This window comes from Girardinichthys multiradiatus, chromosome 4 (assembly GCF_021462225.1).
Source record: "Girardinichthys multiradiatus isolate DD_20200921_A chromosome 4, DD_fGirMul_XY1, whole genome shotgun sequence".
Lineage (NCBI taxonomy): Eukaryota > Metazoa > Chordata > Actinopteri > Cyprinodontiformes > Goodeidae > Girardinichthys > Girardinichthys multiradiatus.
In genome coordinates this window covers 37,223,492-37,247,517 of record NC_061797.1, presented here as the reverse complement: position 1 = coordinate 37,247,517, position 24,026 = coordinate 37,223,492, and the positions used below count along the sequence as shown (strand labels likewise).

General features: G+C 37.3%; 1 protein-coding gene across 1 annotated transcript; it reads left to right on the top strand.

The window, feature by feature from the left end:
* The first annotated feature begins 20 nt into the window (after nucleotides 1-20).
* Nucleotides 21-23,112, top strand: LOC124867343 (aminopeptidase N-like). The gene is made up of 21 exons (XM_047363751.1): nucleotides 21-162; nucleotides 8,312-9,028; nucleotides 9,148-9,290; nucleotides 10,993-11,129; nucleotides 11,268-11,394; nucleotides 12,568-12,722; nucleotides 12,889-13,002; nucleotides 13,118-13,261; nucleotides 13,487-13,552; nucleotides 14,264-14,329; nucleotides 14,447-14,622; nucleotides 16,099-16,175; nucleotides 16,266-16,399; nucleotides 16,547-16,602; nucleotides 16,678-16,825; nucleotides 16,918-17,009; nucleotides 17,094-17,204; nucleotides 20,329-20,496; nucleotides 21,070-21,210; nucleotides 22,309-22,390; nucleotides 22,519-23,112. Exons 2-21 carry the CDS (start codon nucleotides 8,427-8,429, stop codon nucleotides 22,684-22,686), a joined length of 2,907 nt encoding a protein of 968 aa, XP_047219707.1. The 5' UTR covers nucleotides 21-162; nucleotides 8,312-8,426; the 3' UTR covers nucleotides 22,687-23,112.
* The last annotated feature ends 914 nt before the right edge of the window (nucleotides 23,113-24,026 follow it).

Below are 24,026 nucleotides of genomic sequence, written 5' to 3'. Positions count from 1 at the left end.
TCCCTACGTTCCCAGGAAAACCTGTGCTAGCTCTCACCGCCTCCCACTATCAGGCTCACAGATGCTGACCACAAACCTCTCATCAGCCGAGGATCACTCCAGCTGAACCTCCATGTCTCATGCAGACTGAAAGCAGGACGTACTGAGCACATCAAGTGATTGGTATGTACTGTATTCTCCTCACCAGTTGCTGTAAATCTGTCCACATGCTGCACATGAAGCTGTTTGATTTTTCTGAGGTATCTAGATGGAAAGGTTCTGTAGCAGTTTGTGTTTTAAGCATCTTTCCATCTGGTAACAATAGTTTCCCAGGGCTGGACAGCAACAAGAAATGTTTTTGTTCAGTTTTTTACAAGTGGTTTATAAATGCATCAAAGACAATATATTCTCATTATTGAAGCACTTTAATAAAATAGTGAGTCAGTTGCTTTCTCTGCTTTCTAATGGAAGCAGAGACTTTAGAGACTTTATTTTAGAGGGTTTTGATCTAATAGTAAAATCATCCTCTGTGTGTTGAAACAAAATATTCTGTCACATTTGTAGTAAAGGGCTGTGCTTGTTTTATTCATTCTTTGTTTTAGGTTTGACTTTGTGGTTATACTGCATTTAGATTTTGAAGGGAACCGCTTAGAGGTGATGATGATGAGGTAAATGCTAAACTCTACCAGGGTTTGCCTGAAGTTACTGGTCCCATGACATGCAAAAAGCTGCTTTTAGCTTTATTTTGATTCCCCATGCACTTTTTTTTCTTCCTGTGCAGGGCTGTGTTCACAATACTCGTCTCCATGTCGTGGGTGGACAAACCGCTCTTTTGTTGTAAAATGTTTTACTCTGTGAAAATATGTGACTTTGGACCCCCAAGCAAAACATTCTCCCTCGCCAGGTTTATGCTGCTCTTTGTTGGCAAGGTAGGCTGTCAGTGATTTATTTAGCTGATATTGGATATTAACTTAGTGCTGAAGGACACGTCGGAAACTTTGGGGGGAATAACATGTAGCAGACTGCATATTGATTGCAACAACATCTGTTATAATAATGGGTACTTTTTTTATTCTGTGAAAAACTCAGTGCTTGTGTTTGATATAATAGCCATAAGTTTACAAAAGTGTGTAGAGCTTATGATTTTGTTTGTTTCTATGCAGGCAAATGCATTCCAAATCAAAACATTAGGAAAAAGTTTACCTTAGCGAAAGTAAGAAAAAAAAACAAATATTGGCCTGTTCAGAAAAATAACAGTTTTTGCATTATCCTCTACAGACTACAACATTTACTGTATAAACTGAAACATGTTTAGGCTATCCTGTGAATCACAGAACTAATAATTAGGTTCTGGCACCTATAAACAGGTATTCCAAACCCTGGACGATTGGAGCACAGTTCCTCTGCATTTATTGGATTTTGTCTCAGAAGTTGCATTTTTGATGTCGGGCCATTCTTATATTGGGGCCACTCCATGTTATTAATCTTGTTGGTCTGCAGTTAAGATGCTGCTCGCTCACTGCTGTGTTTGGGGTTGCTGTTTTCTTGAACCACCCATTTCAAGGGGATTTCTTCTTCCTCATAAGGCAGCAGGAACTCTTCAAGCATTCTGATTTATTAAAATAATCCATGATCCCTGGTAAGCGACAAATAGGCCCGACTCCATAGTATGAGAAACATCCCTATAGCATGATGCCTGAGGCGCCTTACAATGTGCTGTGGCTTGAGTTCAATGTTTGGGGTCATCTGACAAACTGCCTTTGGCCCCAAGACCCAAAAATAATAAGTTTGCTTTCATCACTCTATAAAATGTTTCTCCATTTGGGGCTGTCAGTGTGTTTTTTTGTTTGTTTTTTTTCTTTTGAAAAATTGTAACCTCTTCAGCACTTCACTTTGTTGGGGCTTCTTGCCAGTTGCTTTGCTTCACAAAGGTGTCTTCTGATTGTTACAGTACACACAGATAACTGTTGCCCTTCTTTGTCACCTCGGTGATTTTCTTTTTTATATCTAGATAGAGCGAAGTAAACGAACTTGATCTTCACAGTATTTATTAACAATGTTTTGATCCCACTCATTTTGTTTTGTTGCATTGAGATGGAGATGCATGCATGCGTTTTTCTGGTTCATTGTGTTGCATCTTCGCAACTAAAATAAAAATTTTTTATGGAGTGACTAAATATTATATATTGCTGTTCATATCTTTCACCATACAAAGATTCATGATGGATGAAAGCATTATTAATAAATGCTATTAGAATCATTTTTGTGGGCCTCTCTAACCACATTTCAGATTTCAGCCCTACACCTCTGTCTGCTAGGTGTGGGTCATGGTCATTCTTTCATTTTTTTCCCAAGACGTCTGTTTTCTTTCACCTCTTTCTGGTTTCCAACATCTCCAATCAACGCCTTAATGGTTGAAGTAGGCCGTTCTCCTGAACAATGTTTGGAAAGTCCAATTTTAATCAGATTTCAAGGGGGAATGCACCAAAATCTTATTTTGAATCTTGCCCTTTAAATCAATGATTCAGCAACACAAAATCAGCAGCGTGCACATTTCTGATGGGTCTGTTGGTTTTCTGTTACTCTCCTACACCTAACAGTAAATGATTTGCCATGTAGCAATATCATTTCTACCAAAAACTGTGGTTGATCTGGTTATTGGTGCTGGACTGTTGAACACAACAATTTCAGCCTCATTATAGCACATCCTAAAACATTTTTTTTAGAAATGTAGTGCATTATGTTACCCTATAACTCAAAATCTGATCCAAATTGAAATAAAGTTCCAACTGCATGTTTGAAAACCAAGTAAAAGATCAGTTTTGTACAGACAGTTTACATTCCTTTATATTCTAAACAGTGTTTGCCATGCAGAGGTTTTGAGGCTTTCTATACAAATACCTCAGCAATCACAAGTTTTTCAAGTACCATGATACTTGGGCACATTTTCAAACATTATAACAAGTGTTGTTGTATGCAGTAAAACAGACAATTTAATTACCCTGTACAGTCCCTTCTATTTTTATACAGAAGTTGACATTTCCAAGTTTGAAGTTAGAGACGTTATTCCAACTTAAGACTTACTTAAAAAATCCAATAAGGCTGCCTTGTACAACAAACTTAATCATATCTATGTTTTTGATAGATGACCATAGTTATCATCTGGTTTGTTTTACATGCATCTAAATCAAGTTGTACAAAATTGATTGAAAGAGGAGAAATACGGATATTTTTACTAAAACTACGTAGACTCGATTAACATTAATTATATATGGTATTTGATCTTTTTTTTGTTTTTGTTTTTTTACCCAAATGTAAACTAAGCTCCCAAACGATAACAGGCAAGAACCCTAAAATAACGCTGTTTGCTTTACAGTGAACCTAAATGCGATTATTCAAAAGTAGGGTTTACTCAACATTATGATATCTTGGTGGATTAAATAGTCCCTTTAGCCTGCAAAACAACTTTAGACATCATAGTAAAACATAGAATTTAACAATAATAATAAATATTGGTTATTAAATATGTCTTATTTACCCATGCATTGCAGTATTTAATATTTGAGAGTGTTTGGTTAAGGTGACAACACAGCTAGCATGGCCTTATAGATCTTATCAGTCAGATGCATCATTTTCAGATGTTGTAGGAAATTAGGCTCCCATTCTACAGATCCAAATGGAAGTATGCAAGCATTATTACTCTTAAAGTCTAGATTTATGCTGTTTGCACATTCAAATTTTGATAGTGTCTTTCTGATGAGTTTAAAAACATGTTGATAAAGGCAAGTTTTAGTCTTACTATTAGTTAGGTGAGGGGCGTCCAGTGTACATCCTGAAGGCCATTTGCGGCCCTGTGAATAATTTTGTGTGGCCCCACCAATTGTAATTTGGGAATAATAAAAATTAAAAAAAACAATAAAAAAAAATAATTTTTTGAGTTTTCATAAAAAAAAGAGAAAGAAGCAGCATGTTGGTGCTTTTAACGTGACAATTTTATCCCTCGTGCCAAAAAGTGTGGACTACAGGTCCTTCTCAAAATATTAGCATATTGTGATAAAGTTAATTATTTTCCATAATGTAATGATGAAAATTTAACATTCATATATTTTAGATTCATTGCACACTAACTGAAATATGTCAGGTCTTTTATTGTCTTAATACGGATGATTTTGGCATACAGCTCATGAAAACCCAAAATTCCTATCTCACAAAATTAGCATATCATTAAAAGGGTCTCTAAACGAGCTATGAACCTAATCATCTGAATCAACGAGTTAACTCTAAACACCTGCAAAAGATTCCTGAGGCCTTTAAAACTCCCAGCCTGGTTCATCACTCAAAAACCCAATCATGGGTAAGACTGCTGACCTGACTGCTGTCCAGAAGGCCACTATTAACACCCTCAAGCAAGAGGGTAAGACACAGAAAGAAATTTCTGAACGAATAGGCTGTTCCCAGAGTGCTGTATCAAGGCACCTCAGTGGGAAGTCTGTGGGAAGGAAAAAGTGTGGCAGAAAACGCTGCACAACGAGAAGAGGTGACCGGACCCTGAGGAAGATTGTGGAGAAGGGCTGATTCCAGACCTTGGGGGACCTGCGGAAGCAGTGGACTGAGTCTGGAGTAGAAACATCCAGAGCCACCGTGCACAGGCGTGTGCAGGAAATGGGCTACAGGTGCCGCATTCCCCAGGTCAAGCCACTTTTGAACCAGAAACAGCGGCAGAAGTGCCTGAACTGGGCTACAGAGAAGCAGCACTGGACTGTTGCTCAGTGGTCCACAGTACTTTTTTCGGATGAAAGCAAATTCTGCATGTCATTCGGAAATCAAGGAGTCTGGAGGAAGATCTTCAGATGATGATAAAATGTGGTTTCTCAGTCCGGCACAATGCCTGGTTTGGTAAACAAGTCGTCAGCCGCGATAAGATTTACACGTCAGAATATAGTATTACTTGGCTTTTTGCAATCTTTAATGTTAATATCGTTAAAACTGTATGTTCTGCCAGTCTAATATAAATTGTAGTCTCAGAAACTTCACAAAATCAAAATTGCTTATCTTATGGGATTTCTTTTGTTTAAACTGACATTCGAACCATCTGTATTAATTGAGGCGACGGGTTCAGCAGGAAGAGTAGTCATCTTGCAATCAGAAGGTTGTGGGTTCGATTCCGGCTTCCTCCTGCCATATGTCAATGTGCCCCTGGGCGAGACACTTAACCTCAAGTTGCCTACCGATCTGCGTATCAGTGTATGAATGTGTGAGTGTTAGTGAGTGCGACTGGGTGAATGAGGCTTTAGTGTAAAGTGCTTTGAGTGGTCTGCATGACTGGAAAGGCGCTACATAAGTTCAGTCCATTTACCATAATAACAAACTAAGACACCCATAATGGTTTCCTCATCATTTCTGGCATTTGTTATGCCAGTTTTATCTAAGGTCAATCATTAACTGAAACGTGAGACTTTCACTTGATCAGCATATATAGTAAGCTGAGCTGTCAACTCACAAATAGTGAGTTACTAATTTTTGTTTTTATTATTCTTCTCTTAGGATTTTAACTATATACTACAAAATTCTAACTTTTTAATACAAAACAAATTATTTTTTAGGTTTCAGATTCCAATACAACCTATCTATAAAGTTTGCCATACCTTTTTAAGTATCAAATTAAGAAAAACCTTTGGCTGTTATCCTATTTGCTGTGCAACATTGATTGAAAATGGTTTATGTTTTAGATAAAATTTTCAATATTATGAAATGATAAAAGATGGTACTGGTACTATTGAATAATAATATGTAGATAAATGTATTTACATAAAACTTTAAAGAAATGAAATCCGAGCTTCAAAGCTTTGCCCTTTCCTGTGTGCAGGTTAGATGTTCTTCCTTTGCATGCTTCGATTTAATGCTTTTGTTTGCTTCACATGCAGGTCAAGTTTTCAACTCCCCTGTGGGTGTGATTGCATGTGGTTGTTTCTGCTTGTGCCTGGTTGGTCCTGTGATGTACTGTCCAGGTTGTAGCTTCCCTCTCCCACTGACACTAAAACTGTTGCAGTGTAAGGCGATAAGGCAGATGACACACATCCACATACATGAGTACTTTACACGTTGTTAAGTACTGAGGAAATACAAGACTTGGGCCTGGATATTACAATCAGACCTTTCTGCTGCAGATGGCACAAGTCCAACTTAAGACCATTTGTTCTGTGTTCCTACTAATTTCTCCCGTTTTCAGACAGCAGCTTTTACTTCAGTTGATAATGTAAAACATTTTTTAAACTGACCTGGAGAAAAATTATGATATTCCACAAACAGTAAAATTAAACATTCCTGCAGATGTGATTAGCAAGATACAAGATATTTTATTATCATTTGTAATTGTTAAATGTAATTTTTTTTTTTTTATTCATAGGCAGGTAGAAACAAGTATGCTATAACTACTATGATTACTTTTAACATCAATAACTATGTGCTCTGTGGATAAAAAAAAAACAACAGCTGACTTAAACCTTAATGTGTTCTATGGGGATTTAAGTAAAGTGAAAAGAAAATTATGCATGGTTCAAATTGTTTTGCAAATATAAATATGAAAGGTATGCCATGCATTTGTATTCAACTGCCTTTACTCAGATAGCCCTAAATAAGAACCAGTTCTACCACTTGCCTTCAGAAGTCACCCGAGTCTGAATGTGTGCAAATTAATCTCAGTTTAAGGTCTCAGAGGTCAGTTAGAGAACATTAGTGAACAAACAGCATCATGAAGAAGAAAGAACACATCAAACATTTCAGGGATACAGTTGTGAAGAAGTTAAAAGCAGGGTAGCTTTAAAAAAATTAAAATATATCAATCTTGGAACATCTCAAGGAATAGTGTTTAATGTCACATCCATAACTTGAACTGCAATCATACTTTCTACTTTTTGGAGCAAACCACGAACAAAAATGGAGGAATATGGCTTTAAGAAAACAGCTTTGAGCATTTAATTCATTTTGTGAACCATCTTTTAAACTGGGTGGGGCTGCTTCTCATAACAAAAGAAGAATAGTTTAAATAGTTGGAAGGAAAACCTTAATATGTGAATATTTCTATGCTGACAACTGGACCCAAAGGACTGGTTTTTAAAGCAAACATACTAAAGGGAACCTGAAGGGTAAGATGTTGAACTGTATAATGGAAGAAATCATTTATACTACAAACAAAGATGTTTTTTCTTCATCTAAAACAAAACTTCTAGCGTAAAGCAGGAGCAAAGACAATAATAAGAACCTCATAATGCACTCAAATAAACCTGCATAAGACAAACCAGTTTGTGAAAAAGCAGCCAAAGTCAAAAGGAATACCTTTGAAGACCATCAGATAGCCTCGAGAAATGTTGATGTATACAACCCAAAACAGATTGCAGATGTTGTAATTTGGGGTTTTGCAAAACTGATCGAAAATAAAACGAAACAGAAGTTCCAAACTGTTGACCTGCTGGTTTGTAAGCTATCTGTCTGGATGTTTATAACAAAGACATCCAGACAAACTGGATGTCTTTGCTATGGAAGTTGTGCGATCTGGATGTACGATCACGTTGGACATTTTCAAAATGAGTATTCATAATCAGAATCAGAATCAGCTTTATTGCCAACTTCGTACATACAAACAAGGAATTTGACTCCGGTACACTTTGCTCTTTGGTTTTGTTTATGTATTACAGAATATACATATTTACAATGTACAATATACACATATATAATAAAAAGGTGCATTTGCAATATCTGTATGCTGTTGTTTTGTACTCTATTGAATGTTCAACAGAGAAACAGCCTGGGGGAAGAAACTGTTGTAATGTTCCTTATACAAATTGTAGTCAAGTTTTTTGCCAGCTGTCCTTCCTGATTCAACCGGTAATCAAATCCGGGTCCTCTGTATCAAAGGCATGGACTTAAGCCGCTACACCACAAACGGACTATTGAATTTTACAGAGATGGACTTTACTTAGGGGTATCAGAGAAAAGGGGGAATGAATACTGTAGGAGAGGAATATTTTGTGTCTGCTACACTCTCCTATAATACTAAGTAGACCACATTTTTAGCTTTTTATTTGTAACAATATTGAAAACCATGTATAATTTCCCCTCCCCTTCACAACTATGTGCTGCCTTGTGTTGGTCTCGCACACAGAATCCCCCCCAAAAAATTTGACTACGGTTTGTGGAAACATGCAGTAGATAAGAATATAGTAAACTGACATCTATTTGAATTAGGTTACACTATTACTATATTATGATATAATACAGAGAGATAGATATACATGCGCAAATGACTAAAGTCTTCTCTACTTTGTGTCCTTAGGTGTTATGTGAAAGGTCTTTTGCCATGTTAATAGCTCATTCATTAACTGAGTAGAGCTCCAGTATTTTGGACAAACAGTGACTGACAGCCCTCAGAGTTAAATTGAGAGTCCGATATGGGAAAAGTCTACAACGTCAGTAAAAATGAGTGCCTTGGACTTGTTGTACTCGCAGTTAGCGCTTTGGCCACAATAATTGCTCTATCCATTGCTTATGATAAGCAAAGGGCCAAGAATCAAGGCAATCCTGGAGATGAAGCAGATACCAGTGGCACATCTGTACCCCTGACGACACCTTTCACACCAAAGGAGCCCTGGGACTACTATAGACTTCCAGACTCACTCATCCCTGGCTCTTACAATGTGACACTTTGGCCCCGACTGAAGCCCAACGCTGACGGCATGTACATCTTCACTGGACACTCTGCTGTGGTCTTCAGGTGTGAAAAGAAAACAGATCTCATAGTTATCCATGCCAACAAGCTGAACTTCACAACTTTCCTTGGTTACCATGCTAAACTGAATGGCCTGGGTGAAGCCGTTGCGCCTGCCATACATATGACTTGGCTTGTGGTGAGGACCACGTATCTTGTTATTCTACTGAGAAGCAAACTAACAGCAGGAGAATCCTATGTGCTTTACACAGAATTTAGAGGCGAGCTGGCAGATGACCTGGAGGGCTTCTACAGGAGTGAATACATGGATGACGGTGTAAAGAAGTAAGAAATGATAAAGATAATTTTGCGCCATAATCACACTCTTTACTTTGTGGTTCCAGTTAACCTCTCGCCCGTTTGGTGTCTGTTTTGTGTTATGTTTATACTGAAACTTTTTACAGAGTTGTTGCCACCTCTCAGATGCAAGCAACTTATGCCAGAAAAGCATTTCCCTGCTTTGATGAACCAGCCATGAAAGCAGTATTCATTGTCACCATCATTCACGACCGAGGCACCGTGGCTCTCTCCAACAGCAAGGAAATGGGTTTGTTTTAAAAACATTTTTTTTAACATTTTGTACTCAGCAATTATCTTGTAAAAATAAAAGATGCTTAGAAAAAATATTACAAAAACTCCGAAAAGAAAAATCACAGCACAAATAATAAATGGAGTGATGGGAAAAAGTATTTGCCTACAGATTTATTTCTTTTTTTTCTGTACATATAGTTTCAACAATAACCTCAATAAATACAAAGAGGAGTTTTAAATGATTTAATTTATTAGGGCAAGAAACTATCCAAACCAACCTGGGCTTATCTAATAAAGAAATTGGCCCTAAACCTCATAACTGGTTTGTGTCATCCTTGGCAGCAACAACTACCATTAGACCTTTGGAATAACTGGCAATGAATCGCTGTGGAGGAATTTTGGCCCATTTCTCTTTGAAGAATATGTTTTTCCAGCCAAATTGGAGGGCTTTTTTGAGCCATTCAGAGATTGACTTAGTGGACTTATATTTGAGATTAATGTCCAGCTATATGGCCCAAAAGGGCTTTGGCCTAAGCATACAAACTGATGGTGGAGCATTCTCATTTAGGATTTTCAGGTATAGAGCAGATTTCATGGTTCCATCATTTGTATCAAGTTGTCCAGGTACTGATGCAGCATTAAGCAGTTGCAGCACCATGCTCCCACCACCATGTTTTATTTTTTTTTTGTGTATGATCTTTGTCTAAAATGCTCTGTAAGCACACCTTCTAAAAAGAAACACCTTAGTGTCCACACATTATCTTCCCTAGGTATGATCAAGATGTTTTTGGCAAATGTGAGACGGGCCTCTGTGGGTTTTTTTTTTTGTTTTTTGTTTTTTTATCCACAGTGGTTTTAAACTGGAGCTCTCTTATGGATGGCAATTTTGTCTAATCTCTGTCTTATTGTTAAATCATGAACACTGAACTTAACTCGGGCGAGTGGGACCTGCAGTTCTTTAGATGTAGTTCCAGGTTCCTTTTTACCTCCTAGATGAGTCGTCAATGAACCCTTGGAGAGTTTTATAGACTGGCCACTCTTAGGAAGGTTCACCATTGTTACCATTGTTCCATATTTTTCCATTTGTGGATTGTGGCTATCACTGTGATTCCCTATAATGCCAAAGCCTGCTTAATAACCCTTTCTGGACTGAGTGATGGCAATAATTTTGTTTATCATCTGTTCTTAACATTCTTTAGATCTGGGCATACAGTATGTAGCCTTTTGAGAATATTTAGCCTACTTCATGTTGTCCAACAGGTTCTGTTTAAGTGATTTATTGATTCTGCAGGTCTGGATGGGGGTTGGAAAATATAAATAAGCTCCCCTCAAAGATGTCGTGACACACAGCTGATTTATGATTAAACAAGTGGTAAATAACTTTTTCACAAGGTTCAAGCAGGAATGGATAACCTTTTCACTTAATAAATTAAGTCATCATATGAAATCCACTTTTTGTATTTTCCCATGTTTTCTTTAATGTTAAAACAGTTTGATGATTTGAAACACTTAAATGTGACCAAAAAGTAAGAAATCTGTGAGATGAAAAAAAACAAAACATTTTCACATTCCTGTAAAGTAACATTCAGTGCCTCGCAATGCTTTAAGATGAACTCTTTGTTTTACTGCCAGATTGTGGATAATTAATGGCATGAACAATTTGCAAGAAAACCAACAGTTTTGTCAACAGAGTGTCAGCTTTTGTTGTCTTTGCATAGATTCTTCAAACTCCACCCGCGATAATGTTCCTGTCACGGTTACTACATTTGAGCCAACTGAGAGGATGTCCACCTACCTGCTAGCATTTATCGTCTGTGATTTTGACTCCATTCAGTCAGACCACAGCAATTTGTTGGTGAGAAAAAAGGTCCTTTCTCTTGATATTCATTTGGATAGCTGAAGGATAGCTTCATACTACTTTGCTTGTGGACAATATTGCCAACAAACAGTAAGCAACGTCATTTAACATAATTTGATTGTAAATTTGTTACAGATCCGAATCTGGGCTCAAAGAAAAGCCATAGGAGGTGGGCAGGGCAATTATGCTCTTAATGTTACAGGGCCGATTCTTCAGTTCTATGAGAAATACTACAATACAACCTATCCGCTCTCCAAGTCAGGTAGGTTAAATGTAAAATAAACATTTTGTTGCATTTGTGGGATGGAAATATTTATTTTTTGTCAACTTGGGACCATAGAGAAAAACAAAGAAGTATATGTTCAGAAACACTGCATTTGTGCTGTTGGACACTTTACCTTTTCAGCACAAGATGTTTCAAGAATTTGCCCTGCTAAGGCCTTCTTTACACCAGATAAGGAGTGCACTGCAGGGTTGAACCAGAATACTCATAAGTACAAGTGATGGGGCACGCCGAATTCCCCATTTGAGCTTGCACAAAACGTCTTTGTCGAGATATAGATGGGTTTTTATCATATCCGGGTTGGTACTATCTGACTTGCTGGAGAAGTGCACAATACTCCAAATTCTGCTCATAAGTGCTGATGGCACACAAAGTCAAATTTTTAGTACTTTGTCGTGCAGCAGTTCAAAAATTAAAAATGTATCCGTCACTGTCAAAAATCTTGACATTGTATTAAATGATGAAGAGGAGGGAAAAAAGGGCTGGCAGCTCATGGAGTTCACTGAGCTTCAAAGCCTCGGTGTGATTACATAATGTCAGTACAGTATTAAACGAACTGTCTGGATTTTGGTGGATGATTTATTTTGACTGTACAGGCGCACCAGGTTGGAAGTACTATACAGTACTGCATTCTCTTAGCTGTGCTGTGTCTGCATCCTCTAAGGCTGCTGATAAGCAGCTAAAAATGCTGACATTGTTTCCCTTTCCACAGTGATGCTAAAACACGGATGGTGGAGGTATAGTAACTTTTTATATTCAAATGACATAGATTGCGAAGAAACATCTTAATGCAAATATGATAACCCATTGCAGTGGCATTGTGGTAGGATGGTCAGGAAGGTAACCGTAAAAACCTATGTGCAGAACACTAATAGCCCAGTGTGGTCATGCTTACCTTCCAACATAAACAATCATTTCAAAATGTTGTTAGTAACCAAAAATGAACTGAGGACAACATCATTCAAAATGATTAAGACAGCAAAATCCTTTTAAAGTTGGTGTTAGTGTTTTTTAGTATCTTGGCTTAGTTATTCATTGTGACCTTGTGTGACAGCTTCTCAGTTCAGGAAAAAGTGAAACAGACTCATGCTAGTACTTTCATGTCAAAAACTCTTGGCTTAGTTTTAAAAACTTTACCCTTCATCTCTGTAGATCAGATAGCTCTTCCTGATTTCAATGCTGGAGCCATGGAAAACTGGGGTCTGGTGACTTACAGGGAAACAGCCCTGCTATATGACCCCATGCTTTCCTCCACAGGAAACAAAGAGAGGGTTGTTACTGTCATCTCTCACGAGCTCGCTCACATGGTACATAATTCTTTTCCTCTCAAATATTTTCCTTACATTGTTGAATTTCTTTGTGCAGATTAGGTATAGCAGGATTTATCTTTTAAATCCCTTTTCGCTTCTTTCAATTGTCAAAATCAATGTTTATTGGAATTTCACCATGAAAAAACCTTTTGTTTTTTTTTAGTGGTTTGGAAACCTGGTGACTTTACAGTGGTGGAATGACCTATGGTTGAATGAGGGCTTTGCTTCATATGTGGAATACCTCGGAGTTGATTACGTTGAGCCCACCTGGAAAATTGTAAGATTAAAACCTCCTAAGAAATCAAATTTTACATTTATAATGAAAAGAATAATGACTTGGAGAGTTTGTCCTGACTCCCTCTGCTTTGATCCTTCTTTTTGCTTTGATCCAGAAAGACCACATCATCCTGTATGACGTACAGAAGGTATTTGCCATGGACGCCCTGGCCTCTTCCCACCCGTTGTCCCGCAAAGAAGAGGAGGTTAATAAACCTGCAGAGATCAGTGAGATGTTCAACACCATCTCTTACAGCAAGGTCTGATTCTTAAAGAAGTTATAAAATTGTCAAACTAGCTTAAAAGAAGGACTGACGAGCCTGGTAAAGTTGTAGTTATCACAGACGGGGAATTATATCATATCCCCTTTTTTTATCTTGTCCCTAAATTTGTGTGTTTTGCCACTGTTCAGAAACAGGAGGATTTCCTGTCACATGACACTCAGACCATTTAAATTTAGTGGTTTATAAGTTTGTTTATTGCAGGGTGCAGCGGTGCTCAGGATGCTGTCAGAGTTTCTCAGCGAGCCTGTGTTTGCCAAAGGACTCAGTGTGGGTATTAACTTGGGTATACTGACTCTTTAACCCCTGGTAAAATTAGAAATGTATTGCCTAAACATTTGACGCCATACTGAATGATTTTCAAGCGTTTTCCTAGTTCAATCTTTGATATAAACAAACAAATCTGTTAAGAAAAAAATTGCAACAATCTGTTTTTTTTAACTAGGCCCATAGTTTATAGAAAATTTTCAAAACACAGTAATAATTGGTAAAGATGACAGGAGAATGGTTTGTAAAGCTGGAGAAAAAAAAAAAAACCCATTGACAAATAAACTGAAATTTTACTTTACATTCATGAAAGTACAAGACAAAACTGAAAGAACAAGTCCAGAAGGGTAGTATTGATACAGTAAGCACTGAGTATCACCAAAGGAATACCATACCCACTGTGTGGTTAGAGGAATAAACTCTGTAACTGTGGTTACTTATCTTCAAATTCAACTTTTGTAAAGGTGGATAAAGTTGTGAGAAGTTTCAAATACCAGTCAGTTTTGACCCAAAACCTTCATATGCCAGTCCAGACCTAAATCTGTGGAATGATCTGAAGAGGGCTTCAGGACAAGAGATGTCCTCACAATCTGATAAGTTTGGTGCTTTGTTAGTGGGTTTGACAGAAATGGGGTTGAGCAAGCTTTTTCTTGCACAGTGTCATGTGCCTGTTTTAATGCTTTACACGTTGTTTACTTCGGTTTGTCTTTCCAGTCTTACCTCAACACATTTGCTTTTGGTAACACAGTACATACAGACCTGTGGGATCATCTCCAACAGGTTCGTCAAGAAAAAAAAGAGATTAAGGCTGACAGATGTGCTGCACCTTATTTCACTTGGCTTATTTGGTGCAATAGTTAAACCACTGTTCTTATTTTCCTTTTTTTTTTTTTCCAGGCAGTTGAAAACACACCAGATTTACATATTCCACACAATGTACATGACATCATGAACCGTTGGACTCTTCAAATGGGCTTCCCAGTGGTCACCATTGACACCAGAACAGGAAGGATTGACCAGAAACACTTTCTGTTGGATTCAGATTCTACAGTTGAGAGGCCATCCCAGTTCAAGTACAAATTATTTTCACTTTATCCTGCTTGAATTTCATGATGAATGATACCTTATTGAAGATAGTGCGTAAAATGAATAGTGCAAAGCCAGGTTGATGATACAACCTATGCAGTTCATTTTGATTATTATAGCTTATGGCTGCTAAAAACTCAGAATTCAGTTTCTCAAAAACCTTGAATGTAACATAAGATCAATAAAAAGAAAATTATTTTTTATTACAGAAATGTTGGGATACTAAAAAGTTTGTCCATGTTCTTTAAAGTACATAGGCAAACACACTTCTCTTACAAACTCCTCTTACACAAATTTACTGCATCAATGCAGTGTGGCATAGATTCAATCTGCCTGTCGCTCTGCTGAGGTGTTATGGAAGCCCAGATCGCTATAAAAGCATCCTGCATTGTTTGCTCTGGTGTTCCTGATCTTCTCGTGACAGTAACCCATAGATTCTCTGTGGTTTTTTGGTGAAGTGGGATTGCTGGGCAATCAAGCACAGTGATAGGATTTGTCATTAAACAAGGTACAGATAACTTTGGCAGTGTAAACAGGTGCCAAGTTCTCTATTAATATCTGGTCACCAGAGGGACGGCTGAAGCACGCTAGAAACTCCTGGTAGACACCTGCGCAGACTTTGGACTTCATAAAGCAAAATACTGTCAAGTCAACAGTCTTTCCCATGACTGTGGATGCTATAACATGCAATAACATGGTCATAACATCCCATTTATGTATAAAATCTCTTTTAAAACTGGTCTTATGCAACATTCTAATTTTAAGAGAAACTGAATTTTGGGTTATTATTTGCTGTTAGCCATAACAATGAACAATTTGTCTTTTGGGTATCAAAAGGGGTCCTTTTAGCCACTTGTTTATTTTTATAGTTTCAGTAATTAAGTAATCGTGCTTGTGTTATGAGCAATTCAAACATTTTTTTGGATATACTTCAATTTCGCCATCATTTGAGGTCATACTTGTGACAACCTTCTAGATCTGAGCTACTGGCTAAAAATGTATAAGATTTTATATGAAATTACATTTTTAAGCAGTAGTATGCAGCAGAGCTAATGAAGGGGCCCATTGCTGTATTCTTATTTATAAATATACAATGTGTATGTCAACGGGGTGCTACAAAAATAGCCTAAAATGTAAAAAAACAAAATAAAAAATGTCTGCAGGACCCTTTTTGGGGCCCAAGGGTGCTAAGTGTGAGTTTTCTGGTGGGATTCCTTAGGGTTAATACAAATAAAGGTTGAAACATCTCTATGTGCATGATATACATAATGAGTGAAATAACAATTAAATTTATTGAGGTGCATCTGTAAGTCTCCAAATATCTTTTTGTTGTAGTCCTGCAAAAATTATCAAAGCAATAAAGATTTACCCATAGTAAACCACAAATGCTATAAGCTAAATATTATATATAAATATTAACTAAGATTTTGACATTGAGACTGTATTTTTTATGTTTTGTTTAGTTATACCTGGTTTGTTCCAATTAAATGGATGAAGAATGGTGTGGATCAGCAACAATACTGGCTCCTGAAAGAAGCAGGTATGTTCACATCAATGCGTCCGACTTTTAACAGATGGGTGAAACTGAATGCACGTAATGTGTTCCTTAATACAATACAAATCCTCCCAGACACTCATCCTCCGATGAGAGTTTCAGGAGATGAATGGGTACTAGCAAACACAAACGTGTCTGGTTACTTCAGGGTTAACTATGATGTTGACAACTGGGATCGTCTCCTCTCTCGGCTTAACACCAATCACCAGGTAGACAACATGCTATTTTCGATGACATTATTCTTTGTACACTAAAGGATCTGATGCACTAGTGTATAAAAATTCAATACTCACTAGGAGTTATATTTAAAACAAAGCCTCTTCACTTCTTTGTATGGGCTTCTTTTCTTCTTTCAGGTTTTATCTGTCATGAATCGAGCACAGATCATTGATGATGCATTCAATCTGGCAAGGTAAAAGAAAAGTCATACAAAATTCAACATGTTGCTCGTTTGTTAGCATTCAAAATATTCGTTTCTCTCATTTAGGGCAAAAATAATCCCTACAACAATGGCTCTGAGAACTACTGAATACCTGTCAAAAGAGAGAGACTATATCCCCTGGGCGTCAACACTGAGAAACCTCGATTACTACATTCTCATGTTTGACCGCACTGAGGTCTACGGGGTTTTACAGGTTGATCATACTTTATGCTAATAACCCAAGTTCTTACAGGTACAGTGTAATTTCTAGACAAAAATATATATATTGCTACATTTCTGTTTTAGGCATACCTCAAGAAACAAATCAAACCTCTTTTTGAGTACTTTGGAACGCTCACAGCAAACTGGACCAAAATACCTGCAGGACACACAGACCAGTAAAGATTCTCACAATAACAAATCTGACAGATATGTTTTCATTCACATTCCTCCTTGCTTTACCAGTAGATGTTTCATTTCAGGTATAATCAGATAAATGCTATTAGGATAGCGTGTGTTGTGGGTGTGAAGGGCTGCAGGGAGCTGATCAACAGCTGGTTCAGACAGTGGATGGAAAATCCAGATCACAACCCGTGAGTATGGAAGAAATCCTCTCTCTGTGTTTACAAAATGTAATTTTCTTCACAGAAGTTACTATAGCTATTTAGCAATATATGCTACCTAATCATGTGTATGGCAAGACAAGGCATGTTTATTTATAAAGCACATTTCAGTAGCAATACAATTCAAAGTGCTGTACATGAAAAAAGAAACATAATACAAAAGTACATTGCAATGGCATAAAGGTAATTAAATGTTTAAAGAGAATAAAAAAAAAAATAATTAAAAAGATGATAGTAAAAACAAATAAATTAAATAAATGATTGATAAGAAAATGAAAGGAAAGTTGGACTGAAAACCTACCTAATAATGTTTAGATAACACATTCAAAGGCCACTCTAAACAAGTAAGTTATTAATCTTGATTTAAAGCAACTTAGGGTTTCAGCGCTTTTACGGTTTTCTGGGAGTTTATTCCAGATTAGTGGAGCATAAGAACTAAAAGCTGCTTCTCCATGTTTGGTTCTGGTTCTGGGTAAGCAGAGTAGATTTGAGCCTGAAGACCTGAGAGGTCTTGGTGGTTGATACACTGACAACAAGTCTGTAATGCATTTTGGTGCTAAGCCATTCAGTGATTTATAGACTAACAGAAGTATTTTAAAGACTATTCTCTGAGCTACAGGGAGCCAGTGTAGGGACTTTAGAACCGGGGTGATGTGCTCCACTTTCTTAGTTCTAGTGAGGACAGCAGCGTTCTGGATCAACTGCAGCTCTCTGATTGACTTTTTAGGCAGACCTGTGAAGACACCATTGCAGTAATAAATTCTACTAAAGATGAACGCATGAATTAGTTTTTCAAGGTCCTGCTGAGACATTAGTCCTTTAATCCTGGAGATGTTCTTAGGTGATAGAAGGCCGACCTTGTTACTGTCTTTATGTGCCTCTGAAAGTTCAGATCTGAGTACATCACTACACCCAGGTCTGATTGGTGGCTTCTAGCTGTATTAAATGAAGCTGTATGCTAACTTTGAAACGCTCTTCCTTTGGTCCAAAAATTATTTCTTCAGTTTTGTTTTGATTCAGCTGAAGAAAATTTTGGCACATCCATCCGTTGATTTCTTCTAAGCATTTACCCAGCGCTTGAATGGGTTCATAGTCACCTGGTGACATCGTAACGTTTAGCTGTGTGTTGTCTGCATAGTTATGATAAATTATGTTAGAATGGCCCTTGGCAGCTGATTAAGGCAGGAGACTTGAGGCAGAGAAAAGGTGCAGACCCACTGGGTGTTTATTCACCAACACTGAAGACATACAGGTACGAGACCCTGTTACACAAGTCACACATGGATGGTCACAGCTACAGCCACCGTCAGTTTGTTAACCAGCAGCCTTTTATAGCCCCTCCCATTAACAGACCTACCATGACAGGTGAAACAAACATATACACTAACATACATACAACATAGCTAAAACGTCACTTTATTTAACAAACATTATTACTAAACATCTCTAAAACAAGTCTGTACCTAGGCTTAAGTCTTTAACACTAAAGACTAAAATACACACGTTTACTCCTCCCATTTATAATGGTCTCTTCCGGAACCTTGAAAAGGTGCTCAGGCCCCCGGGGAATCTTTTAGCCCAAACACCCTACAGAGGAAGAGACAGAGATAAGTCATTTGTTTAACAATACACTGGAAAACAATTCATTCCAAAGATTAGTCACAATACTGGTATTTTATCCATTTGTTATGTTTGTTTACCAGGACAGGTCATCATCAGTACCAGCTGAGAAGAAGCTGCCTAAAACACCCACAAACTAAGAATAAAATACTCCAATCTCTTTCACAGTGTAATTTGTTCTTTCAACAATATTCAAAACAGCATTTTAAGTGTACCAGCATACGTAATGAAGCTCTTCATTACAGGGAGCATGTAGATATTGAATAGAAGGGGCCCTAAGATGGACCCTTAGGGAACACCACATTTGATTTTCATGGTCTCTGATGTAAAGTTACCTACTGACACAAAAAAGTCCCTGTCCTTCAAGTAGGATTTAAACCAATAGAGTGCTGTTCCTGAAATGTCGACCCAGTTTTCCAGGTGCTCTAATAAAATGGAGTGATCATCAGTGTTGAATGCTGCACTAAGGTCCAATTATACCAGCACTATGGTTCTTCCACAGTCTGCATTTATATGGATGTCACTGAACTATTAACTGTGTAGGGGGCACAAACATCTCAGATTCGACCATCTCTTTGTAACTTTAAACACTTTTACCAGTATATCCAAATCTATTTCAAATCCAAAGTGGGGAGCCAGCAAAACACCTTTGCCAAAAGCGATGGCCTTCCAGTCTGACTGACCTTCTGGCCAAAATAACAGCCTTTAGTGCCAAGATTTCCCCACCAGTCAAACAACGGGCCAGGAGTATAGAAAATGCAAGAGCAAAGAGGTTCAGTCAGATTCGTGACTGAGGCAACAGGTCAATTTGGAAATGCCATATAGTGGCAGTTCTGGTGTTAAAAGCTGTTGAGTCCAAGTGGTAAAGAGACATTGAATTACCCCTCCTTCTTACTTTTTTCTCCTCTCAAATTAACATGGAGATTAGGCAGCAACACCCATTTCTTTACACTCACAGTAATCCCACAGGAATTGGGCAAATAGGCAAAGAGAGAATGGGGAAAGACATGCAGAAAATGTCAGGTCAGGATTCAAACTCAGCTGGGGCACGTTGAGGACCACAGCTTCTGTGTATGGGACACACAGTTTTACTCTATGCAATGCCCCATATTTCCTTTCACTTAATTATATCATTAGTGTGTAAATCTTCATGCGATCAGTGATAATATTAATTCTTAATTATGTTGATTACCAGTACCCACTGATTTCCTTATAATCTTCAAGTATTCAGTTTAGTGTTGCTCCTAATCTTAACCCTGAGACATATTCATATCTCCTTTCTTCTGTTTGTTTATGATAGAAATTGCTCAATGGACAAGAAAAGAATTCATCATTGAGATCAATGTTTAATAGATTTTGAAACGTTGGTTCATAGCCCTAAACAAAAATGAATGAAACATAGTCAGCTACACATGGATATTTTTTGGGACTCATTCAGCACTTCTGCTATCTGTATCTATATTCTGCTGACCAGGATCCATCCAAACTTGAAAGGCACGGTTTATTGCAGTGCCATAGCCCTTGGCGGTGTTGAAGAGTGGGACTTTGTCTGGCGAATGTTTCAGAACACCTCTCTCGCATCTGAAGCTTCCAGACTCAGGTCGGCTATGGCCTGCACCAAAACACCATGGCTATTGAACAGGTGGGTTCTGCTTTTGCATCCTGTGCTTTCTCAGCAGCAATATGATGTCTGGCTGCTTATTAAAGACACTAACCTGTTTGATACTTAAAGCTAAATTCCATTGCACTCATTTCACTCCATTTCCCTACGTTTCTAAACGTTACATTCTCCCAGTTGCTTCTGTGGAGTAGGTGGAGGTTTAGGGGACATTTTTCAGGGCACACTTGCTGAGCTTGCAAATACAATCTGTGATATAAATATTTACACAGGTAACATATAATTAATAGCATCTTTAATAGTTTGGTGCATAAAATGAAAACAAAATGTATTTTGATGTTTAAAACCAAAAAATATATGTCTAGTTTAATGTATGAATCATAGTTTATTTACAAACAATTCAGAAAAGTTTTAATTTACTAGGTAAACACGACCTGATTGAATTACCAAGAGATTGGGGGAGGGGAGCCCAGGAAATATAATTCAGTGTTAGACTTAAAATATTGAATAAGAAAGAATATTCAGTGATTTGCAAATTATTTTGACTATTATTATTGCTTAAAATCTCTTCAATTTGATGACTCTGTTTTGAGGCAGGTATCTGGCATACACCCTTGACCCGACTAAGATCCGCAAGCAAGATGCCACCTCCACCATCCAGTACATCGCACACAATGTTGTAGGAATGCCGCTGGCTTGGAACTTTGTCAGATCAAAATGGAGCTATATCTTTCAACAGTAAGAGGAGGCCTTAATGAAAGAACACATTACAACTTCACACTCCAAAGCATATTTGGGGAATTTTATGTGATTTATAAATACAAAGTAGTGCATAATTGTGAAGTCTAAGGAACAGGATACCTGGGTTTGTAAAAATTGGTTTGGTTTAGATTTGTTTAGATCAAAGGTTATGGTTGTATTAGAATGGCCCAGTCAAAGTCCAGACCTGAATCCAGTTGAGAATTTGTGTTTAAAGATGCTCCCCATCATGTCTGAGTGAGCGTGAGCTATTTTGGCAAAGAAGAATGGACAGATATTTCAGACTCTATGGGGACAAATCTGGTAAAGATGAACCCCAAAACACTTCCAGGGAAAGGTGATTCTACCAAATATAACTTTATATATATATATAAATAAAACATATATATATATATATATCTATATCTATCTATATCTATATCTATCTATATATCTATATCTATCTATATCTATATCTATCTATATATATATATATATAGATATATATATATATAGATATATAGATATAGATAGATATAGATATATAGATATATAGATATACATATACATATATATATATATATATATATATATATATATATGTTTTATATTTAAAATATTTTGAAAATAATAAGTTTCCTTTGGCTTTACTATTAAACAGCATTTTGTGTTGGATATTCACACTATATCCCAAAAATATACCTCAGAGTATATGGTTGCAATGTGACAGAATGTGAAAAAGTTAAGGGGGCATGAAAACCTTTTGAAAATACTGAATGGTGTCCAGAAGCTACAGTAGCTCTGTAATGAATTCTAAATATGTCAAATGAGACGTTATGAATAAAGTCTGATCTTCTCTGTAAAAGTAAAGACTGTTTTTTTCCTTCCATTAATCATTTTGCGGAGAAAGACAAATCATCTGCAGATGTCATAGCTTTTCAGGAGTGATTCACAGTCACATCATATACTGGAATCTTATTTTTTGTGTACATTATTTTGGAGCTATTTTTAGTGTTTTAGTGAAGTCAAACACCATTTGGTAAGTTTTCTTGTATAGTGATTTTGACATTCTGCCTTTTGTTGTATGCTTTGTCTAAGGTATGGAAGAGGATCTTTTTCCTTCTCTTATCTCATCAATGGAATCACATCGAGGTTTTCCACGGAGTTTGAGTTGCAGGAGGTATGCAGCCCACACGGCCACAAGCACACTCAACTACACACTGGAGTTTCCTCAAGCTATTTAAAGGAAAAGAAGTACAACATATGCAGAGGTTCAGCTATTTGTTTTCTTCGTTTTCTTTCTCCCAGCTAAAGAATTTCAAAGAAGACAACCTCCATGTTGGTTTTGGCTCAGCTACCATGGCCCTGGAGCAAGCCATTGAAAAGACGACAGCCAATATAAAATGGGTGACAGAAAACAAAGCTGAAGTACTCAAGTGGCTTGCTGATGCGACTAGGGGAGGAATTTTTAGTTGAAACTCCTGCTTTTGTATTGCCTGGAATTTACAATGTTTGACAGAAGCAATAATAGAAGTCAAGTAAAGTGCAAAAAAGCATCACAGTTGTGATGCAATAATAGCTTCAATTGAAAGAAGCAGAGAGCGACTACTTGCCTTTTATTAGAAGCTTACACTGTATAATAAAGACTACTATGATGTATGCAACGTACAATATACTGTATATTCAATAAACATGATACACTGATCTGGTTTTAGGAATCAGCTGCTTCTGAGATCATTGAATCTGAGAATCTGACGCTACATATGGTTTAACCCTGGTGCTTTTAACGCTGATGCTGATTGGAAGCTGACTACCAGTCATGCAAACTTTACTCTGAGAATCTACTTTGTTCTCTAAAAATATAACAAAAAAGAAATGATGAATAAAAAACAAGTTGCTGGCCTTCTGTGTCTGAGTATTGATCTAAAAAGATGTTAAAAAACAGGGACTATATTCCAGGTATTTCCATTTGCTGGACTATGCATTTTCAGGGAACCCTGTCTATTCTGCAGTCAACTTAAACAATGTATTATCTGCGGCAACAATGCTTATCCACATCATAATAAATTATCTTAATAGGTGTGTTAATTATGTGGTGCACAATCAATCATGATGGTACAATGTCAAGGAGAAATTAGTTGTTGTGAGTTCAGCATGTGGTGGGACTCCAAATCAAACTCTGCTTAAGGGCTCCATAAATCATGCCAGCAACGTCTGCAAGCTAAAAACTACTGGCAAAAGAAGCATATTCATTTGCCCATGCAGCACTTTGCTAAACCAGCCATTTATGTTTGTTAAAAAACCATCACAAAATCATGCATAATTGCAATCTGATACCCCCAAACAAATTCCTGTGCAATTCAATGTCTTTAGAAGTCATCTAATTAGTGAACAAAGTTCTTCTTAATTAGAACTATTCAATAAAGTCCTCAGAGGTTTGACAGAAAACATTAGTAAACAAGCAGCTTGGTGAAGACCAAGGAACACACCGAACAGGTCTGGGATAAAATTAAAGAAAGGTTAGGTTATAAAACCACATCTCATAGAGCACTGTTAAACCTATCATCTATTGAAAGGGCATGGCACAAATGAAAGCCTACCAAGGCTGTCCAAATAAAATAACAGGCAAGGAGAACATTAATCACAGGAGCAGCCTAAAGACCTTTGGTCCCTCTGGAGGAGCTGCACAGAAATCTTTTTAAAGGTAAAGTGGAAAGAAGAAATCCATCTGAAATCCCATTTGGAGTTTGCCTCAAGCTATCCAGTGGAGACAACAAACATGCGGAAGAAGTTGTTAACCTAAACTGCCTGCTCCG

Excerpts from the sequence above, each read along its gene's own strand:
- LOC124867343 (XM_047363751.1), top strand. The coding sequence starts at position 8,427 with ATGGGAAAAGTCTACAACGTCAGTAAAAATGAGTGCCTTGGACTTGTT. Across the intron at positions 9,029-9,147 it reads ATGGATGACGGTGTAAAGAA|AGTTGTTGCCACCTCTCAGA; the intron begins GTAAGAAATGAT and ends AACTTTTTACAG. Across the intron at positions 11,130-11,267 it reads CAGACCACAGCAATTTGTTG|ATCCGAATCTGGGCTCAAAG; the intron begins GTGAGAAAAAAG and ends AATTTGTTACAG.